This window comes from Conger conger, chromosome 4 (genome assembly GCF_963514075.1).
Source record: "Conger conger chromosome 4, fConCon1.1, whole genome shotgun sequence".
Taxonomy (NCBI): domain Eukaryota; kingdom Metazoa; phylum Chordata; class Actinopteri; order Anguilliformes; family Congridae; genus Conger; species Conger conger.
The window spans coordinates 71,599,530-71,619,295 of NC_083763.1; the positions used below are offsets into that span (position 1 = coordinate 71,599,530).

Below are 19,766 nucleotides of genomic sequence, written 5' to 3' on the forward strand. Positions count from 1 at the left end.
TGTACAGTATGGGAGACTGGGGATGGTTGTCACCCTGGATTAGATGTAACACCATCAATTTGACCACATATTCCTCTTTGAGCTTACAGGGGACATTTCATGACTGGGAGAACTATAGGGTGTTTTAAGAAAGAAAGAAATTGAGGGATAATAGACAACAAATTCTTATCTAGTCTATTTCATGTTTAGCAGCCACAATATTGGAGATAAAATGGCTTAATTTCCATGGCAGCAATAAGCAGTTTCTCCAGTCAAATGTGATGTCTCAATTTCATGCTAGCTTCAAACCCACATGCCAAAATAGCTGTAATGACTGCCTGGGCTTTGGATGGTTGAAAGACTTCTGAGGGACTACAGCTATTCCCCTATCAAAATGCATTGTATTTTGCATTTACTTATTTTTACTCTTTTATTTATTTATTTATTTATTTATTTATTTATTTATTTATTTATTTATTTATTTATTTATTAATTATTTATTATTCAGCATGCCTATATAATGGCAAAGAAAAGCTCAGAAGTGGTCCAGGAGACAAACTAAAGCACTCTTGTATGTACATGGATAGTCATCAAAATTATCTGATGAAATTGTGTTTTCCACTTTTTATAGATGTCGTGTCGCTCTGATGTCATCACCTGGGCCTCATCAGAATCTTCCCAGCTCTGGAATTTGTGGAATTCCAAACAATATAAAGAATATGGTTAATTGTTATAATTTGCCTTTGCATTTAGTTTTGAAAGTGTGTCATTTTTTGTGTGTGAGTAATACAAGGTCCTCTGAAAAGTGTCATTCCTCCATTAGTAGAAGATTTTATTTGTATTTGTATTTGTGTTTTTGAGCCAGTCACCTATATAATTTTTTTTTAAAATTTGTTTATTTCCATGTAAAGATCTGAACATTTCTAATCTGTACAGCAGAGGACTGCAGTAAGCAATCAAATAAGGAAACTGAAGGTGTCTATTTCTGAGGTCAAACATTTGTAAAGGGGTAGGGACTGTATTTGATCCTCTGAAATATAAATCTTCATGTTCCGCGCCATTGAACCGTAATATAACATCCGGGCCTCTTCCCTTGTTGGGACGGTACTCTTTCGTCACGTTGCTTCCCCCTACTGAACAGACAGGGAACACTGAAGCTTCACTGAAGCTCTGATATTCAGGAACCAAACAGCACAGAGTAACATGTTCTTTGAAAACATTTTTAGCAAATTAAAATAGTAGTTGTGAACCCTTTACCAGAGCCACTCTGCATGTGATCCTTGAAATAAAAGAGAAAGAGAGAAATCTTGGGGGAAAGCAGAGTTAGTAAAGATGCAGTAAGACAGTAGTTTTGTTACTTATTACCATGGGCGGTTCTAACAGGGTGGCCGGGGTAGCCGGTACCGTCCCTAAAATCTAATTGGCCAACCTAGTGCCATTTATTGTAATAAATGTCTAAAAGATGATAATACACACTCTTGCTTTGTTCAAAATCACATTCTCACCAGCTCTGAGGCATGTGTTACTTATCCAGCCACTTCATGTTATTCTTCTCCAATTGAAACAGGCCTGTAAAATGGCATTATGTTGGTGTACCACGGCAGGGATTGCTCTCCACCTTGTAGTTTGTTCTGCACAACACAGTCCATGACTGTAATGGCCTTAAATATGGTGAAGATATTTGTTTTTATTCTTGATCCATAAACATATAATTGTCTTACATCATGTATATATAATATGCTATGTAATGCAGTTTAGTCATAACTGGTGCAATTCTGAGGCTCTTCAGTCCTCAGGCAGTGTGGTATGGAATATGGAATAGAATGAGTCCCAGAGCATTCTATTCCTGATTCCATGCCACATTTGTGCCACACTCCCTGTTTTTGCACACAGCGCACCAAAGAAAGAGCCTCAAAATTGTTCCCTTTGTGTTAATTCAGAGGAAGATACTCAGGGTTATCATTACGCATTTGCTTAGAGCATTTATCTACTGAATAGCCTTAACTTTTGTTAGTGAGCTCAGAGAAGGGCCTTGATGACAAAAGACTATTTATTTGTCATTGTTAATGTCATCCTGTACATTAGCGTTTCACATGTGAAACAATAAAAAAAAAACCATAAAAAAAACCAATTATCCTGATACCTTTGCGTGAATGTTCCCTGTTTGTTCAGTAGGGGGCAGCAAAGTGACGAAAGACTACGTCCCAACAGGAATTTTGTCCACAAACCGAAAGGAAGTGGCCTGGATGTTCAGCAACGTGTGGAACCTGAGGATTCCTATTTCAGAGCATCAAATACAGCCAGTCACCCCATTACAAATTTTTGACTCTGTTTTTTATTCCTGGACAAAAAAAGACACCACAATTTTGCTGACTATCGCCCTCTGCTGGACAGATTAGAACGATCACATTTTTCCTCGGCGATTTAAAAACCCCAGAGCATTCGAAACACAATTTCCCAGGAGCGCTAACAAATGACAATTACAATGACAAATTTCCTATAGTATATAGGTAATTTTCAAATATATTCAAATATATCTAATTAAAAATGAACAATAATATTACCACTGAATAACAATTTAATGATCTAACTGTATGAATCATTTCAGTTTACAGTATAATAGAGGGGTGGGCAATTCCGGTCCTTGAGGGCCAAGGTGTATGCAGATTTTTGTTTCCACCAATTACCCTGGCTAAATGAAATAATCACCAACACTGGTTCTCTCAAAGATTTGATGACAGTAAAATGGGCGACACAAGACCAGTCATCAAGAAATGTACTGCAGCTAAAATGTCAGATGTCGTAAAAGGCTAATTATGTAATTAAGGCCAGAAGTTGGTATAAAATCCAGAAATGGATATGGTGCTCTTTGCCCACCTCTAGAATGCATAATAAATATTAAATGATAATAATAGTTATCCCGCTCTGGCCACTGAGAGAGCACACACTACAGAGTACGAGGGACCAAAGAGGTGGGAACTGAGATGAACAGGAAGTGAGACTCACGCTAAAGGGAGCTGGAGTCTCTCACAGACACACATACCCATCAGGCACATATGGCTCTCACTCTGATACTCTTCCTCTCCATCCTCTTCCCCTCTGTGCTGCCAGGTAGGACTCGTTTCTCACACTGTATACTGAACTCTGGAGCATTGTAGCATAGAGACTGTCTGTGCCATGAACTTGAATGAATGAGTAATACTGACGTATATAGTTTAAATAATACATAATAGGACTAATGTGATTAGAATACACTCAGTGAGCACTTTATTAGGTAGACCTGTACACCAGCTTTTTAATGCAAATATTTAATCAGCCAATCATGTGGCAGCTACTAAATGCAGCTGTTGTAGATGTTCGGCTGTTTTTCAAACAAAATGTCAGAATGAGGAAGAAATGTGAAGAAAAGTAATTTTTGGTTGTTGGCGCCAGACAGGGTGGTTAGAATATCTCAGAAACTGCTCATCTCCTGGGATTTTCACGCACCACAGTGTCTAGAAAAAACAAACAAAAAAGATTGAAGTGCATAAATTCAAAGTATGTAGTGATGGTCGATTTGAGTTTATTAGTTCTATTCTGAATATATATACACTCAGTGAGCACTTTATTAGGTATTGATTGATGATTATTTTTTAGACTGAGTTGTCATCTGCGGCTGTAGCCTATCCACTTAGAGGTTTGATGCGTTGTGTGTCCAGAGATTCTCTTCTGCGTATCACTGTTGTAATGTGCGCTTATTTACATCACTGTCACCTCCCTGTCAGTATTGACCAGTCAGGTCTTTCTCCTCAGACCTCTCTAATTAACAAGGCATTTCTTTCTGCAGAACTGCTGTTCACAGGATATATATATATATTTTTTTTATTTTATTTTAATATCCTGTGAGCAGCAGTTCTGCTTTAACCCTTGTGTAGTCTTCACATTGTGTATACTCCCCTTGGCCTAAGGGTCAAAAATGCCTTCACAAAACCCATGAACCGTTAAAGCAGCTTAATTGACTTTTAATGAACTGAATTCTATTTTGCATGAAGAAAAAACCTGTCACTCATCACAAACTTTGTCATCAAATTTCAAGATCATAATGGGGTTTTTTGTCTGCTATTAAACATAGTGGTGAGTCATTTTTGACCCTTAAGACCACACAAGGATTAAGAGCTGACAAGTACAAATACAAATGTCGAAACACAATTAAAGCGTGAACATAGCTTTGTGTGTGATGTTGAACCCAAGAAGCGGAAGGAGTTGCAATATAACGTTTTCACACTTCACATCGTGCATGATTAGAATGGCTCTGAGTTTTACTTAAAAGAGAAGTTGATATTATTTTGTTCTGTAAGTGTGAATGCTTCCACAGAAATGGCTTCAACCCAACATTAAAATGTTCCCACAGTACAATGTTTATCACTGTGGTGAGCAGAGGGTATTAACCTCAGGAAATAAAGTTATCTTTATTTTATCTGCTAAAATAAAGAGAACTGAAAGAGTGGACGAAATGCACATCTTTGTGTGCTCATTGGTACACAGTATTTTCTGGAGCTCCCCCTCACAAATTGTTGCTTTTAAGTCTCCACCTGTGATGGTACTGCCATCCAGAGAGCATGTTCTTCTCAAACATCATTGTTTTCATTGTATAATGCGTTCGTATCATTTTTAAAAGTCCATGATCTCAGGAAATAGAGAAACATTTTTAATGCCTTGGTTTTGACAATTAAACACTTTAATTTCATACAAAGACATCATAAAATACGTTGGTGTTAGACCATATTTTACCTCGATGCAGTGTGTTGGTTATGTCTTTTATTATGGTTTATTAGAATGAATTAGAGTATTAGTGATTTTTCCCTGTGTATATTATTGTGGCGGCATTGGCTCAGGCGGTTAGAGCAAAGTGTCCCTGAGCAAGACAAACCCCCTTGGTACCTTGAATGGCAGCCAATTGCCGTTGGTGTGTGAGTGTGTGTATGAGATGGTGAGTGGGTGGAAATGGGTGAATGAAGGTGCTATATAAATTCAGACATTTAGCATTTATTCAAACAGGAGAGAAAAGAAGGGAACAGATCAAAAAGGTTGGGTGCAGAAGATTGAACCCTAAACACACAGGAGGGTTGACACTTAGCCTGAGAGTCAGCTGCCCTACAGACTGCACCACATTGTGCTCTGTAAAATACACCCACACTGATGATGTGTGTGTTTCTCTCTGCAGATGCTGACGGTGTGTACACAGTGAGTAAAGTAGCTGTACAGAGTGGAAAATCTGTCACCATCCCATGTGTCTATGATAGAGAATATGACTATCACGTGAAATACTGGTGTCATGGGTCAAACTGGAATTTTTGTAAAACTGTAGTACGCACTGACTCTCCTAAACGTACTGGTAAAACATCAATCACTGATGACCCCACCCATCATGTCTTCACTGTTAACATGACAATGCTGACAACCTGGGACTCTGGATATTACTGGTGTGTTGTAGAGATCCAGCGCGGTGGAGATAAGGGAGCATATCTGAACCTGTCAGTCATTGCAGGTAAGATGGCTGCAGCACACACTGCACTCAGAGAGACCTGCTTCCTCTTAATAACGGCATCTTCACTATTCCAGTGTTATGCAATCATAAGCTGCACAGAACTTTCTACTGCAGACTGCTGCATTGTGGGTAAATGAGTGATCTTACCTCTTATGCTAGCAGTATTGAATTCTTCCAGAACATGTAAAAGTCCAGGCATGTCATTACTTCACTGCAGAACTATTGGTGTATTTGGACCTCCAGCAGATTGGTGCTTTAATTGTATTATTTTGCAACACCACTCCCAATCTGTATCCAAGTCAGTACCAATATGACAGTTATTTGCTTTGATCGTCAAGTGACTTCTACAGTTTGTGTATAAATGAATGTTGTATATTTTTGTGTTTATTCTGTGGTGTTCAGACACTCCTGGACTCTGGGTTGAGCAGCAGGAAGTGGCCGGTGTGGAAGGGGGCCATGTCAGTGTGCCGTGTCAGTATAATGAACCGAGCAGCATGAAGAAGTGGTGCAGGATAAAGGGCTCCTGTCTGGAAGTGAATTCTGGTGAATCTGGAAGATCAGAGATGAAAGATGACCACTCTAAAAAGGTTTTTACTGTGAGGGAGCTGAACATGGAGGACACAGGCTGGTATTGGTGTGCTGCTGGAGAACTACAGATCCCTGTTCACCTCACTGTCACTCAGAAAACTACAACTACCACAGTCACCACACGTAAGGAACTCAAAAGGAGCCTGTATAAGAATGCATTCTATCCTCGAATTTTCAATGACCTTTTCTGTCACTTTCTGTCAGTGAGGGTTGAGAGAAACAGTGTTCTAAATGTCATGTTGTGAAACCCTTTGGTGCTAGCTAGTGCTCTCTCACAAACTGCCAGGTGCACACCAGTGCTGAGTTCTGTTCTTTCACATGAACACGTACTCATGCCCCCATTCGCACACACACACACACACACAAGCACAAACATTTGCATTCACACAGGCACACACACACACACACACATAGATACAATAACACTATACATATCACCATAAAATATTCATAAAATATGATTAACTTTTTATTATTTTTTCCTTCACTCTTCATAGCAACCCATTCTTCAGCATCTGCAGCACTAAGCACATCTCTTCTGGTTACCACAACAACCACAGCAGCAACATCGTCCAAGCCTTCAACCTCAAAGTATTCAACAGTCTCAACACCTTTCTTACCTGTTCCAGCAACAATCAATTACAATAAAAGGTGTGGTATTTATGATGGAAGAGCCAGTAAAATATTCAAATCTGTTTCTTTTTAAATCAAGAAGTTCAGTATGAAAACAAAAGGATAAGTAACATAGTAAAGTCTTTATATTTAAGTTGGTACTTTTCCTGACAAATGTGTCTCAAAATCCCCCCTGTCTCAAAGTCAGTGAGGCCTCCTCCTGCAGATGTGCTCAGTAAAGTCCACATAACCAGGCCATTCCAGCACTTATCAGCAGAACATGGCCCAGTGCATGCTGGGATATGGTACACACTGCATGTACTTGGTGTCCCACATGACCCCTAGTGCTTCCATTTCCTTTTTCTCCACTCCCTGTTTCTGTAGTCCAGCAGTTCTCTCTGTACATGTTTGTGCTTGTCTGTGCTCTTCTGAACTGATGGAGAAGGCTGCAGTACTCAGAGAGACTCCTGTGTCATTTGAGCATTTCAAACGGGCAGAAAATTTCACACACCCTGTTGCTGCTGTTCAGTCTTTCAGATCTCACAATCATCCTGATGGCACTAGGGATGCTGTTGCTGGTGGCAGCTGTTGCCACGGCTACCTGGAAGCTGTGTAAGAGACACAGTGAGTATCCACATGAAGTACGCTGAGTGTGAAAGAATAGTGTGGGTGCTGTATGTAGGTGCAGTCAGCACAGCATTAGTGAAGTGCAGTACACTGAGCACAGGAGTTTCACAGGCAGTAGGGGTCTCATAGGGGGGATCTCAGCTCTGTCATGATCACACTCTCTTATCACAGCTCATCCTGTGTCTCCTTACAGAGGGAGTCCAGCCTCACACAGGAGCAAGAGAGGACCGGAGCAACGAGCTGATGGTACAGCCGTTTTACACTCTGCACTCTGCTGAGAAGGCTGAGGGTCAATGTCAGTCAGTGTCAGTCAGTGTGGTCAATGTCAATCAGTGACAGTCAGTATCAGTCAGTGTCGGTCAAATGTCAGTCAATGTCAGTCAATGTCAGTCAATGTCAGTCAATGTCAATTAAACTTCAATCAAAATTTGAGCTGATCCGCAAAACACAGAACTGCAGAATGGAGATGGACATACAGTGATTGTGCGGGTGTGGGCGTGGAGAAGAAATGACTGCTACAGTAAAGTGTGATAGTTCTTTATTCATACATACAGAAATGCTGCACTTATCAAACAAAACTACATTCAGAAAAATCTTAAGTTGAATATATTCACCCACACTCAGTTTCTGGTTGGAGATGTTCAGTACCAGCACCTGCAAGTCTATAGACACTAAGTAACAGTTTAACAGACTCAGACTAAGCTTCGTCTGGACAAGATTGAGTTTACTATAGGACTAGCTTCAATCTTTGTTCAAAGTAATTTGGGTACATTTCTTTTTTTATCTCTCTGTAGCTTGATGTTGTTTCACTGTTACTTGTTAATGGGCTCACTTGCTTGTCTCTGGTCCACCAGTTGAATGGCCCTACTGTACAATATGAAAGGTAGAGGTCTGTGCAGATAGACCAGCTGTTATGAGTTCAATGTTGTGTCTCTCCCCTGGCAGACTGCAGACTCTGAAGATGAAGTGACCTGCAGCACTGTGTTCACCAACACACAGTCATCACACAGAATAAGTCCACATCAGTCACAGGTTGAGTAGTGGCTGGATTTCTCACACATTTGTAAAGTGCCTTTGCAGAGAATCGTACTGTTAATATTCAGTCTCATCTCATCCTACATATCTTTAGAGATCCCGTATTTCTTAGAAATCAAACTTTATTTTTTTACAATACAAATAGTTTGATTGGCAAATATTACACTTGATTATAAGAGATTATAAATGCGCCTTTGTGCCTCTGTGGTGATACCACTTTTCTGTATTCCTGAGAGTAACTGATATTCTCCACTGTTCACCACTCTGGAAAAGAGCGTCTGTAAATGATTGTCATGTGATGTAATGTAAACTCAAACCAGGAAGTCACTGAGCAGCAATGGGCTGTGATAGTGGAGATGAACTCACAGGCGCTAAATGCTGAAAAATTATCCTGCTCTCAAAACAGCTTTGAAAACAAGCATTCATTTTGAGGGAAAATGGTTCAGAATGTTTACTAGTCAGGCAATGAAATGACATTAAATTCATTCATTAAAAGTTTTTTTGATTAAATGGTTTATTACATTACATTACGTGGCATTTAGCAGACGCTCTTATCCAGAGCGACGTACAACAAAGTGCAAATCAAACACAAGAATTCATGGGATAATCCTCAATGGGGCATTTTTCACATTATGATCTTGAATTGACTGAATTGACTGAATTAAATTGAGCCAACCCCCTAACCATGGTCAGTAACAGAAACATGTTCCCCTTTACTGTCCCAGCCATCTGAAAACCCTGCAGATGAGGTTCTGTACAGCTCAGTCGTCCTGAAAAATCTACAGGTGAGATTGTTCATCATATCTCAGAATCAGCTACATTCCAGTAAATATCAGAATTTAAAGTGGCACACTGTGAAATGAGAACATATTTATATGTATGTATATATATTCTCCTTTTGAGTTGTTTAACAACAATTTGCATGTTTACATTAGACACACAAAACACAGGATCAATTGCAATGTGTTTTGTAGCTGCAGTCTAAACCTTCACAGAATTCAGGAACTGCTATCCAAATCTGTTAACGATTAGCTGTTTGAGTTTTAATGCATTTTTGTGGCATTGATGATTAACCTCCAGCTAATCGCACTGCAGTTCACCCAGAGAATATGTAATGGGAAATGTTTGCGTAACTCTCTGTAATGTTATTTTTTGAGTTACTGAAATATTGTGTGTGCATGTCCTGTTCTGTACAGACCACACACTCGTCTCGCCGTTCTGCAGCAGATAGTGATGTGATTTACAGCTCAGTTGCCGGGCAGAACACACAGGTACGTTATGCTGGATTTACAGTTGGTTTATATCAGAAATATGTTTCACTGATCATTAAATATCAAGACCCAAAATGTGATGGGATGCATATGCGATGACGTGTGGAACTTGCATTTCTTTTTAGTCCCTCATATATTTACAAACATTCCTATTCCTGTTTTTATTGCACCTTTTTTAGTTGTGCTCAAGCGTGCTCGTAGTAGAGCCCCAATTATCTTGATACCTTTGCGTGAATGTTCCCTGTCTGTTCAGTAGGGGGCAGCAAAGTGACGAAAGACTACGTCCCAACAGGTATTTTGTCCACAAGCCCAAAGGAAGAGGCCTGGATGTTCAGCAACGTGTGGAACCTGAGGATTCCTGTTTCAGAGCATCAAATACAGCCAGTCACCCCATTACAAATATTTGACTCTTTTTTCTCTACGAGACAAAAACAGACACCACAACTTGAAAAGGATCTATCGCCCTCTTCTGGACAGATTAGAACACATTTAAAAACGCAAATAAAAATAGACTACGGCTAAATACTTTGAATTCATGCAGTTTAAAAAAAGATTAGTCAAGTTAAAAAAGATGCTTTGCATGTGTGTCATGAATCAGTTTCTTTTCTTTTTTTCTGGAACATTTTCATGAACGCTTGCACTTCATACGCCTTTATTTCTCACCTTTTTTGTTTAACAGATAAAAAATGTTTATTTAAGTTTGTGCATTTTGCAATTGGACAAGGGAGGACATTACATTAAATTATAGCTCTGAGTTTTACTTAAAAAGAGAAGTAGATATGATCTTGTTCTGTAAGTGTGAATGCTTTCACAGAAATGGCTTCAACCCCACATTAAAATGTACCCCCAGTATAATGTCCTGAGGGGATTAACCACAGGAAATAATGCTGTTTGTAGCTCTGCTAAAATAAAAACTGAAAGTGACAATTCTGTGTGTCTGCTCATATGTACACAGTATTTTCTGGAGTTAACCCCTCACACACTTTTGCTTTTAAGGAGGTATCCAAGAAACATTTCAAAATTAACTCCAGTGAAAGATTTTTCTTATGTAAAAGAACTATTGTATTGTATTCTCCTGGAATGCCTTGGTTTTCACAATCAAACACTTTAATTCCACACAAGAACATCATAAAATCCAATCATCATTAAAGTCCAATGATACCTTTATTATAATGCATTGGTGTGGTAGACCATATTTTACCTAGATGCAGTGTGTTGGAATCACCTTTTCTTACGGTGCATTAAAATGAATTAGAGTATTAGTGATGTTCCCCTGTGCACTTTATTGTGGTGACATTGGCTCAGGTGGAAAGAGCAGTCGTCTGGCAGACGGAGGGTTGCAGTTTCCATTCCACCCTGGCTGTATCAAGGTGTTCCTGAGCAAGACAAGCAACCCCTAAATGCTCCTTACCAGCTGTTTTATGCATGGCAGCCAATCACCGTTGGTGTGTGTGTGAATGTGTGTATGAATGGGTGAATGAGAAGCATCAATGTTACAGCGCTTTGGATAAAGGTGCTATATATATGCATAAATTTAGCATTTATTCAAACAGGAGAGAGAAGAGGGGAACAGATCGAGATGGTTGGGTGCAGAGGATTGAACCCCCAAACACACAGGAGGGTTCACACTTAGCCTGAGAGTCAGCTGCCTTACAGACTGCACCACACTGTGCTCTGTAAAATACACCCACACTGATGATGTGTGTGTTTCTCTCTGCAGATGCTGACGGTGTGTACACAGTGAGTAAAGTAGTTGTACAGAGTGGAAGATCTGTCACCATCCCATGTGTCTATGATAGAGAATATGAAAATCATGTGAAATACTGGTGTCAGGGGTACTTATTGCGAAATTGCCATAATATAGTACGCACTGACTCTCCAAATGCTAAACGTAAAACATCAATCACTTATGACCCCACCCATCATGTGTTCACTGTTTCCATGACAAAGCTTTAGATGAAGAACTCTGGATATTACTGGTGTGCTGTAGAGATCCAGGGCGCTGGAGATAAGGGAGCACGTCTGCACCTGTCAGTCACTGCAGGTAAGATGGCTGCAGCACACACTGCACTCAGTGAGACCTGCTTCCTCTTAATAACGGCGTCTTCATTATTCCAGTGTTATCCAATCATACGCTGCACAGAACTTTCTACTGCAGACTGCTGCATTGTGGGTAAATGAGTGATCCTACCACTTATGCTAGCAGTATTGAATTCTTCCACAAGTAAAAGTCTAGGCAAGTCATTGTTTTACTGCAAAACTATTGGTGTATTTGGACTCCAGCATAATAATTGTATTATTTTGCTACACCACTCCCAGTCTGTATGCAAGACAGTATCAATACGACAGTTATTTACTTTGGTCTACAAGTGACTTGTAGGGTTTGTGTATCAAAGAATGTTGTATATTTTTGTGTTTATTCTGTGGTGTTCAGACACTCCTGGACTCTGGGTTGAGCAGCAGGAGTTGGCCGGTGTGGAAGGGGGCCATGTCACTGGTGAGGGAGCTGAACATGGAGGACACAGGCTGGTATTGGTGTGCTGCTGGAGAACTACAGATCCCTGTTTGCCTCACTGTCACTCAGAAAACTACAACTACCACAGTCACCACACGTAAGGAACTCAAAACGAGCGTGTATAAGAATGCATTCTATCCTCGAATTTTCAATTATCCTTTCTGTTACTTTCTGTCAGTGAGGGTTGAGAGAGACAGAGTGTTCTAAATGTCATGTTGTGAAACCCTTTGGTGCTAGCTAGTGCTCTCTCGCAGACTGCCAGGTGCACACCAGTGCTGAGTTCTGTTCTTTCACATGAACAGTGTCACAACACTCATGCACCCATTCGTGCACACACACACAATAATAATAATAATAATAAACTTTATTTATGAAGCACATTTAAAACAACCATGGTTGACCAAAGTGCTGTACAAAACCAGGCAATAAAATTAAAGATAAAATGAAATAAAATGAGATAAAAAGAAATAAAATGAAATGAAATGAAATAAAATGAAACACATGTACATTATCTGGATTCCCCATTTATGTCTGACATAAAGGCCTCACTAAAAAGGTGGGTTTTTAACAAGGATTTAAAAACATCTATGTTTTGGGTAGATTTAATATGTGGCGGTAGGCTGTTCCACAACTTGGGGCCAGCTACCTCAAAGGCCCGGTCACCCCTCCTCGCTCTCCTCGACATAGGGACATCCAAAAGTTGCTGATTGCATGATCTAAGTGATCTAGCTGGGGTATACATATTGACGAGTTCAGACAAGTACGTAGGTGCTAGACCATTCATTGCCTTAAAAACAAATAATAAAATTTTTACATTTATTCTGTAACGGACAGGAAGCCAATGTAGGGATGACAGTGCTGGTGTAATATGTTCCCGCTTCTTTTTGCCAGTCAGAAGGCGGGCAGCAGCGTTCTGCACTACCTGCAGACGGCAGAGAGAGGACTGGTCTAAGCCTATATACAGAGAATTGCACAAACACTCACACACACATTCACGCACACACAAACACGCACAAGCACACACATTCGCATTCACACAGGCACATACACACACACACACACAAAGATACAATGACACTATAAATAACACCATAAAATATTCATGAAAAATTATTAACTTTATTAATTAAGATCATTTTCACTCTTCATAGCATCCCATTCTTCAGCATCTGCAGCACTAAGCACGTCTCTTCTGGTTACCACAGCAACCACAGTAGCAACATCCTCCAAGCCTTCAACCTCAAATCATTCAACAGTCTCAACACCTCTCTCACCTGTTCCAGCAACAACTACTGACAATAAAAGGTGTGGTATTCATGATGGAAGAGCCAGTAAAATCTTCAAGTCAGTTTCTTTTTAAATCAAGAAGTTCAGTATAAAAACAAAAGCATTAACATTAGTAACATAGTAAAGTCTGTCTAGTTTTTTATTTCAGTTGATACTTTTTCTGACAAATGTGTCTCAAAATCTCCCCTGTCTCAAAGTCAGTGAGGCCTCCTCCTGCAGCCGTGCTCACTAAAGTCCAGATAACCAGGCCTCTCCAGCACTTATCAGCAGCACATGGCCCAGTGCATGCTGGGATATGGTATACGCTGCATGTACTTGGTGTCCCACATGACCCTGAGCAAGACAGAAAATGACAGTTCTCTCTGTGCATGTTTGTGCTTGTCTGTGCTCTTCTGAACTGATGGAGAAGGCTGCAGTACTGAGAGAGACTCCTGTGTCATTTGGGCATTTCAAATGGGCAGAAAATTTCACACACCCTGTTGCTGCTGTTCAGTCTTTCAGATCTCACAATCATCCTGATGGCACTAGGGATGCTGTTGCTGGTGGCAGCTGTTGCCATGGTTACCTGGAAGCTGTGTAAGAGACACAGTGAGTATCCACATGAAGTACGCTGAGTGTGAAAGAATAGTGTGGGTGCTGTATGTAGGAGCAGTCAGCACAGCATTAGTGAAGTGCAGTACACTGAGCACAGGAGTTTCACAGGCAGCAGGGGTCTCATAGGGGGGCTCATACGGTTTTACACTCTACACTCTGCCGTGAAGGCCGAGGGTCAATGTCAGTCAGTGTCGGTCAATATCAGTCGATGTCAATCAATGCCAATTAAACTTCAATCAAAATTTGAGCTGAACACAGAACTGCAGAATGGAGATGGACATACAGTGATTGTGCGGGTGTGGGCGTGAAGAAGAAATGACTGCTACAGTAAAGTGTGATAGTACTTTATTCATACATACAGAAATGCTGCAATTATCAAACAAAACTACATTCAGAAAAATCTTAAGTTGAATATATTCACCCACACTCAGTCTCTGATTGGAGATGTTCAGTAGCAGCACTCTGGGAATCCGCAACCTGCAAGTCTAGACACTAAGTAACAGTTTAACAGACACAGACTAAGCTTCGTTTGGAAAAGATTGAGTTTACTATAGGATGAGCCTTAATCTTTGTTCATAGCAAAATGGGTGCATTTCTTTTTTGACGTTGTTTCGCTGTGACTTGTTAATGGGCTCACTTGCTTGTCTCTGGTCCACCAGTTGAATGGCCCTACTGTACAATATGAAAGGTAGAGGTCTGTACGGATAGACCAGCTGTATGAGTTGTGTTGTGTCTCTCCCCTGGCAGACTGCAGTCTCTGAAGATGAAGTGACCTACAGCACAGTGTTCACCAACACACAGTCATCATCACACAGAATAAGTCCACATCAGTCACAGGTTGGGTAGTGGCTGGATTTCCATACATTTATGAAGTGCCTTTGCAGAGAATCGTACTGTTAATATTCAGTCTCATCTCATCCTACATATCTTTAGAGATCCTGTATTTCTTAGAAATCATTCTTTATTTTTTTTTACAGTACAAATAGTTTGATTGGCAAATATTACACTTGATTATAAGAGATTATTAATGTGCCTTTGTGCCTCTGTGGCGATACCACTTTTCTGTATTCCTGAGATATTCTCCACTCTTCACCACTCTGGAAAAGAGCGTCTGTAAATGATTGTCATGTGATGTAATGTAAACTCAAAAAAGGAAGTCAATGAGCAGCAATGGGCTATGATAGTGGAGATGAACTCACAGGCGCTAAATGCTGAAATATTATCCTGCTCTCAAACAGCTTTGAAAAAAATTATTCATTTTGAGGGAAAATGGTCCAGAATGTTTACGAGTGAGTTAATTTAGTGTGTTCTCCTCTGCTCTGGTAGCACGGACAGGGTTGGCGTCAATTCCACTTTCTGTTCAGGCAATGAAATGACATTAAATTCATTCATTAAAAAAAAAAAATGTCATTAAATGGTTTATGTATCGATTCATTGGATGATCCTCAATGGGGCATTTTTCACAAAATGAACTTTGACTGAACTGACTGAATTAACTTCAGCAGACCCCCCAACCGTGGTCAGTCACAGAAACATGTTCCCCTTTACTGTCCCAGCCGTCTGAAAACCCTGCAGATGAGGTCCTGTACAGCTCAATCATCCTGAAAAATCTACAGGTGAGATTGTTCATCATATCTCAGAGTCAGCAAGACAGCCAGTAAATATCAGAATTTAAAGTGGCACACTGATAAAGGTGTATTCCTGATCAGGAGTTGTTTAACCACAATTTCCATCTTTACTTTAGACACACAAAACACAGGATCAATTGCAATGTGTTTCATAGCTGCTGTCTAAACCTTCGCAGAACTCAGGAACTGCTATCCAAATCTGTTAACAATTAGTTGTTCGAGTTTTCATGTATTTTTGTGGTATTGAGGATTAACCTCCAGCTAATCGCACTGCAGTTGACCCAGAGAATATGCCATGGGAAATGTTTGCATAACTCTCCGTTATGTTATTTTTTGAGTTACTGAAATATTGTGTGTGCATTTCCTGTTCTGTACAGACCACACACTCGTCTCACCGTTCTGCAGCAGATAGAGCCGGTGATGTGATTTACAGCTCAGTTGCCGGGCAGAAAACACAGGTACGTTTTGCTGGATTTACTGTTGATTTATATAAGAAATATGTTTCACTGATCATTAAATATCAACACCCAAAATGTTATGGGATGCACATTAAAGCCATGTGCTAAGACTTGTGGAACTTGCATTTCTTTTTAGTTGTGCTCAAGCGTGCTCGTATTAGAGCCCCACTGATCTTGATATCTTTGCGTGAATGTTCCCTGTCTGTTCAGTAGAGGGCAGCAACGTGACGAAAGACGACGTCCCAAGTGGAATTTTGTCCACAAGCTCAAAGGAAGAGGCCTGGGTGTTCTGGAACCTGAGGATTCATATTTCAGAGCATCAAATACAGCCAGTCACCCCATTACAAATATTTGACTCTGCTTTTCCCTGCTGGACAAAAAAAGACACCATCATTTTCCTAACTTGAAAAGGAACCATCGCCCTCTGCTGGACAGATTAGAACGATCACAACGATCACACTTTTTCCCCAGAGCATTCCAAACACAATTTCCCAGGAGCGCTAACAAATGACAATTACAATTGCACATTACCTATAGACTTTCACATTATATATATATATATATTATCCATCCATCCATCCATTATCTGAACCCGCTTATCCTGATCAGGGTCGCAGGGGGGCTGGAGCCTATCCCAGCATACATTGGGCGAAAAGCAGGAATACACCCTGGACAGGTCGCCAGTCTATCTCAGGGCATATATATATTATATATATATGATTTCAAATAACAATAATACTGCCACTGAATAACAATTTTATGATGTAACTGTATTAATTATTTCAGTTTACAGTATAATAGAGGGGTGGCCAATTCTGGTCCTGGTGGGCCAAGGTGTATGCAGGTTTTTGTTTCCACCAATTACCCTGGCTAAATGAACTAATTTGCTCAATGCACCAACACTGGTTCTCTCAAAGATTAGGTCACAGTAAAACGGGGGACACAAGACCAGTCATCAGAAAATGTACTGCAGCTAAAATTTCCGATTTCGTAAAAGGTTAATTATGTAATTAAGGCCAGAAGTTGGTATGAAATCCAGAAATGGATATGCTGCTCTTTTCCCACCTCTGGAATACATAAATATTAAATTATAATGATAGTTACCCTGCTCTGGCCACTGAGAGAGCACACACTACAGAATACGAGGGACCAAAGAGGTGGGGACTGAGAGGAACAGGAAGTGAGACTCACGCTAAAGGGAGCTGGAGTCTCTAACAGACACACATACCCATCAGGCACATATGGCTCTCACTCTGATACTCTTCCTCTCCATCCTCTTCCTCACTGTGCTGCCAGGTAGGACTCGTTTCTCACACTGTAGAGACTCTGGAGCATTGTAGCAGAGAGACCGTCTGTGCCTTAAACTTGAATGAATGAGTTAAACTGAAGATTGTAGTTTGCATCTTACATAATAGGACTAATGTGATTAGAATACACTCAGTGAGCACTTTATTAGGTAGACCTGTACACCAGCTTTTAATGCAAATATTAAATTTGCCAATCTCATGTGGCAGCAACTAGATGCATCTGTTGTCAAGGTTCAGCTGTTTCTCAAAGAAAATGTCAGAATGAAGAAGAAATGTTGGTGCCAGAGAGTGGCTTGAGTATTTCCTGGGTTTTTCATGCACAACAGTGTCGAGTTTTCAGAGAATGGTGCAAAAAGCAAAGAATATCCTGTGAGCAGTGTAAAAATACACCTTTTAAAACTGTACCTTAGTCTTCCCTCCTGATCCCCCCCCCCACACTTTCCGATATCCGTCTTGTTTAACCCCCCAAAAAAAGAAGAAAATTGCACTTACGATGACAATTTTTTGTTCAGAACAGCACTTCATGTGTATTTTACTAGTTATGGATGTGATGCTTTAACTTGTGGAAGAACCTATGCACTTGTACGTCGCTTTGGATTGAAAGTGTCTGCCATATGACAAAAATGTAAAATGTAAATGTAAAAATGGACATGTCGCCCGTCCATCGCAGGGCAAGAATAGAACTAATAAACGCAAATTGACCATGGATACATACTTTCAATTCATGCACTTAAAAAAAGATTAGCCAAGTTAAAAAAGATGCTTTGCATGTGTGTCATTAATCAGTTTCTTTTCTTTTTTTCCTTGAACATTTTCAGGAACCCTTGCACTTCATACGCCTTTATTTCTCACCTTTTGTGTTGAACAGATTAAAAATGTTTATTTATGTTTGTGCATTTTGCAATTGGACAAGGGAGGACATTACATTAAATTATAGCTCTGAGTTTTACTTAAAAAGAGAAGTAGATATGATCTTGTTCTGTAAGTGTGAATTCTTTCACAGTAATGGCTTCAACCCCATGGTGAAAAGTACCCACAGTACATTCCACAATGTCTGTCACTGTGGTGAGCAGAGGGGATTATACATTACCTATAGACTTTCACATATATATATATAATTTCAAATAACAATAATATTGCCATTGAATAACAATTTTATGATGTAACTGTATTCATTATTTCAGTTTACAGTATAATAGAGGGGTGGGCAATTCTGGTCGATAGTTTAAATGAACTCCAGTGAAAGACTTTTATTCCTCTTATGCAAAAATGAAATTATATTGTATTGTAGTCTCCAGGAATACGTTGGTTTTGACAATCAAACACTTTAATTTCACACAAAGACATCATAAAATGCATTGGTGTGTTTTTAACCATTTTAGACCATCATAACAGCTTTTAAGGAGGTATCCAAGAAACATTTCAAAATGAACTCCAGTGAACGAATTTTGTTCCTCTTATGTAAAAATTTTTTTTGTATTGTATTCGCCAGGAATGCCCTGGTTTTCACAATCAAACACTTGAATTCCACACAAGAACATCATAAAATCCATCCATCCATCCATCCATCTTCATTCGCTTATCCGGAGTCGGGTCGCGGTGGCAGTAGGCTAAGCTGGGTATTCCAGGTGTCCCTCTCCCCAGCAACGCATTCCAGCTCCTCATGGGGGATCCCGAGGCATTCCCAGGCCAGGAGAGATATATAATCTTTCCATACGGCCGCAGGACTGATGATACGACCACAAAGTCGATCATCGATCTTTGGCCTAAGGTGCTCTGGTACCAAGTACACTTATGAGCTACCCTATGCGCGAACATGGTGTTCGTTATGGACAATCCATGACCAGCACAGAAGTCCAATAACAAGACACCGCTAGGGTTAAGATCAGGCAGGCCATTCCTCCTATTCACCCCCTTCCAGGTTTCTCCGTCGTTGCCCAAGTGAGCATTGAAGTTGCCCAGCAGAACTATGGAGTCTCCGGACGGCACCCTTTCCAGGATGCTGCCTAGTGACTCCAAGAAGGCCGGATACTCTGAACTGCCATGTGGTGCATAAGCACAAAAGACAGTCAGAGCTTTCCAACCAGCAGCACGTAGTCGCAGAGAGGCCACCCTCTCGTTCCCCGGGTGAAACTCCAACACAGTGGAGCTGGTGGCTTGTGAGTATTCCCACACCTGCCTAGCGCCTCTCACCCTGAGCAACTCCAGAAAAGAACAGCGTCCAGCCCCTCTCCAGGAGTTCGGTTCTGGAACCAGTGCTGTGCGTGGAGGTGAGCCCAACTATATCTAGTTTGTACCGATCCGCCTCCCGCACTAGCTCCGGTTCTTTCCCCATCTG

At 40.4% G+C, this 19,766-nt stretch overlaps 1 protein-coding gene and 1 long non-coding RNA gene across 2 annotated transcripts; both read left to right on the forward strand.

Moving 5' to 3' along the window:
* Positions 1-5,075: 5,075 nt before the first annotated feature.
* LOC133126707 (polymeric immunoglobulin receptor-like) lies at positions 5,076-6,397 on the forward strand. Its single transcript, XM_061239043.1, has 3 exons — positions 5,076-5,506; positions 5,909-6,217; positions 6,381-6,397. Exons 1-3 carry the CDS (start codon positions 5,158-5,160, stop codon positions 6,395-6,397), a joined length of 675 nt encoding a protein of 224 aa, XP_061095027.1. The 5' UTR covers positions 5,076-5,157.
* An 8,384-nt stretch (positions 6,398-14,781) lies between these two features.
* Positions 14,782-18,134, forward strand: LOC133125761 (uncharacterized). The gene is made up of 4 exons (XR_009708448.1): positions 14,782-14,872; positions 15,592-15,651; positions 16,041-16,121; positions 16,332-18,134. It is a non-coding gene; the product is annotated as an uncharacterized LOC133125761 (long non-coding RNA).
* The last annotated feature ends 1,632 nt before the right edge of the window (positions 18,135-19,766 follow it).

Coding starts and splice junctions, on each gene's coding strand:
- LOC133126707 (XM_061239043.1), top strand. CDS start 5,158: ATGATGTGTGTGTTTCTCTCTGCAGATGCTGACGGTGTGTACACAGTG. Junction 5,507..5,908: donor GAACCTGTCAGTCATTGCAG/GTAAGATGGCTG, acceptor TGTGGTGTTCAG/ACACTCCTGGACTCTGGGTT.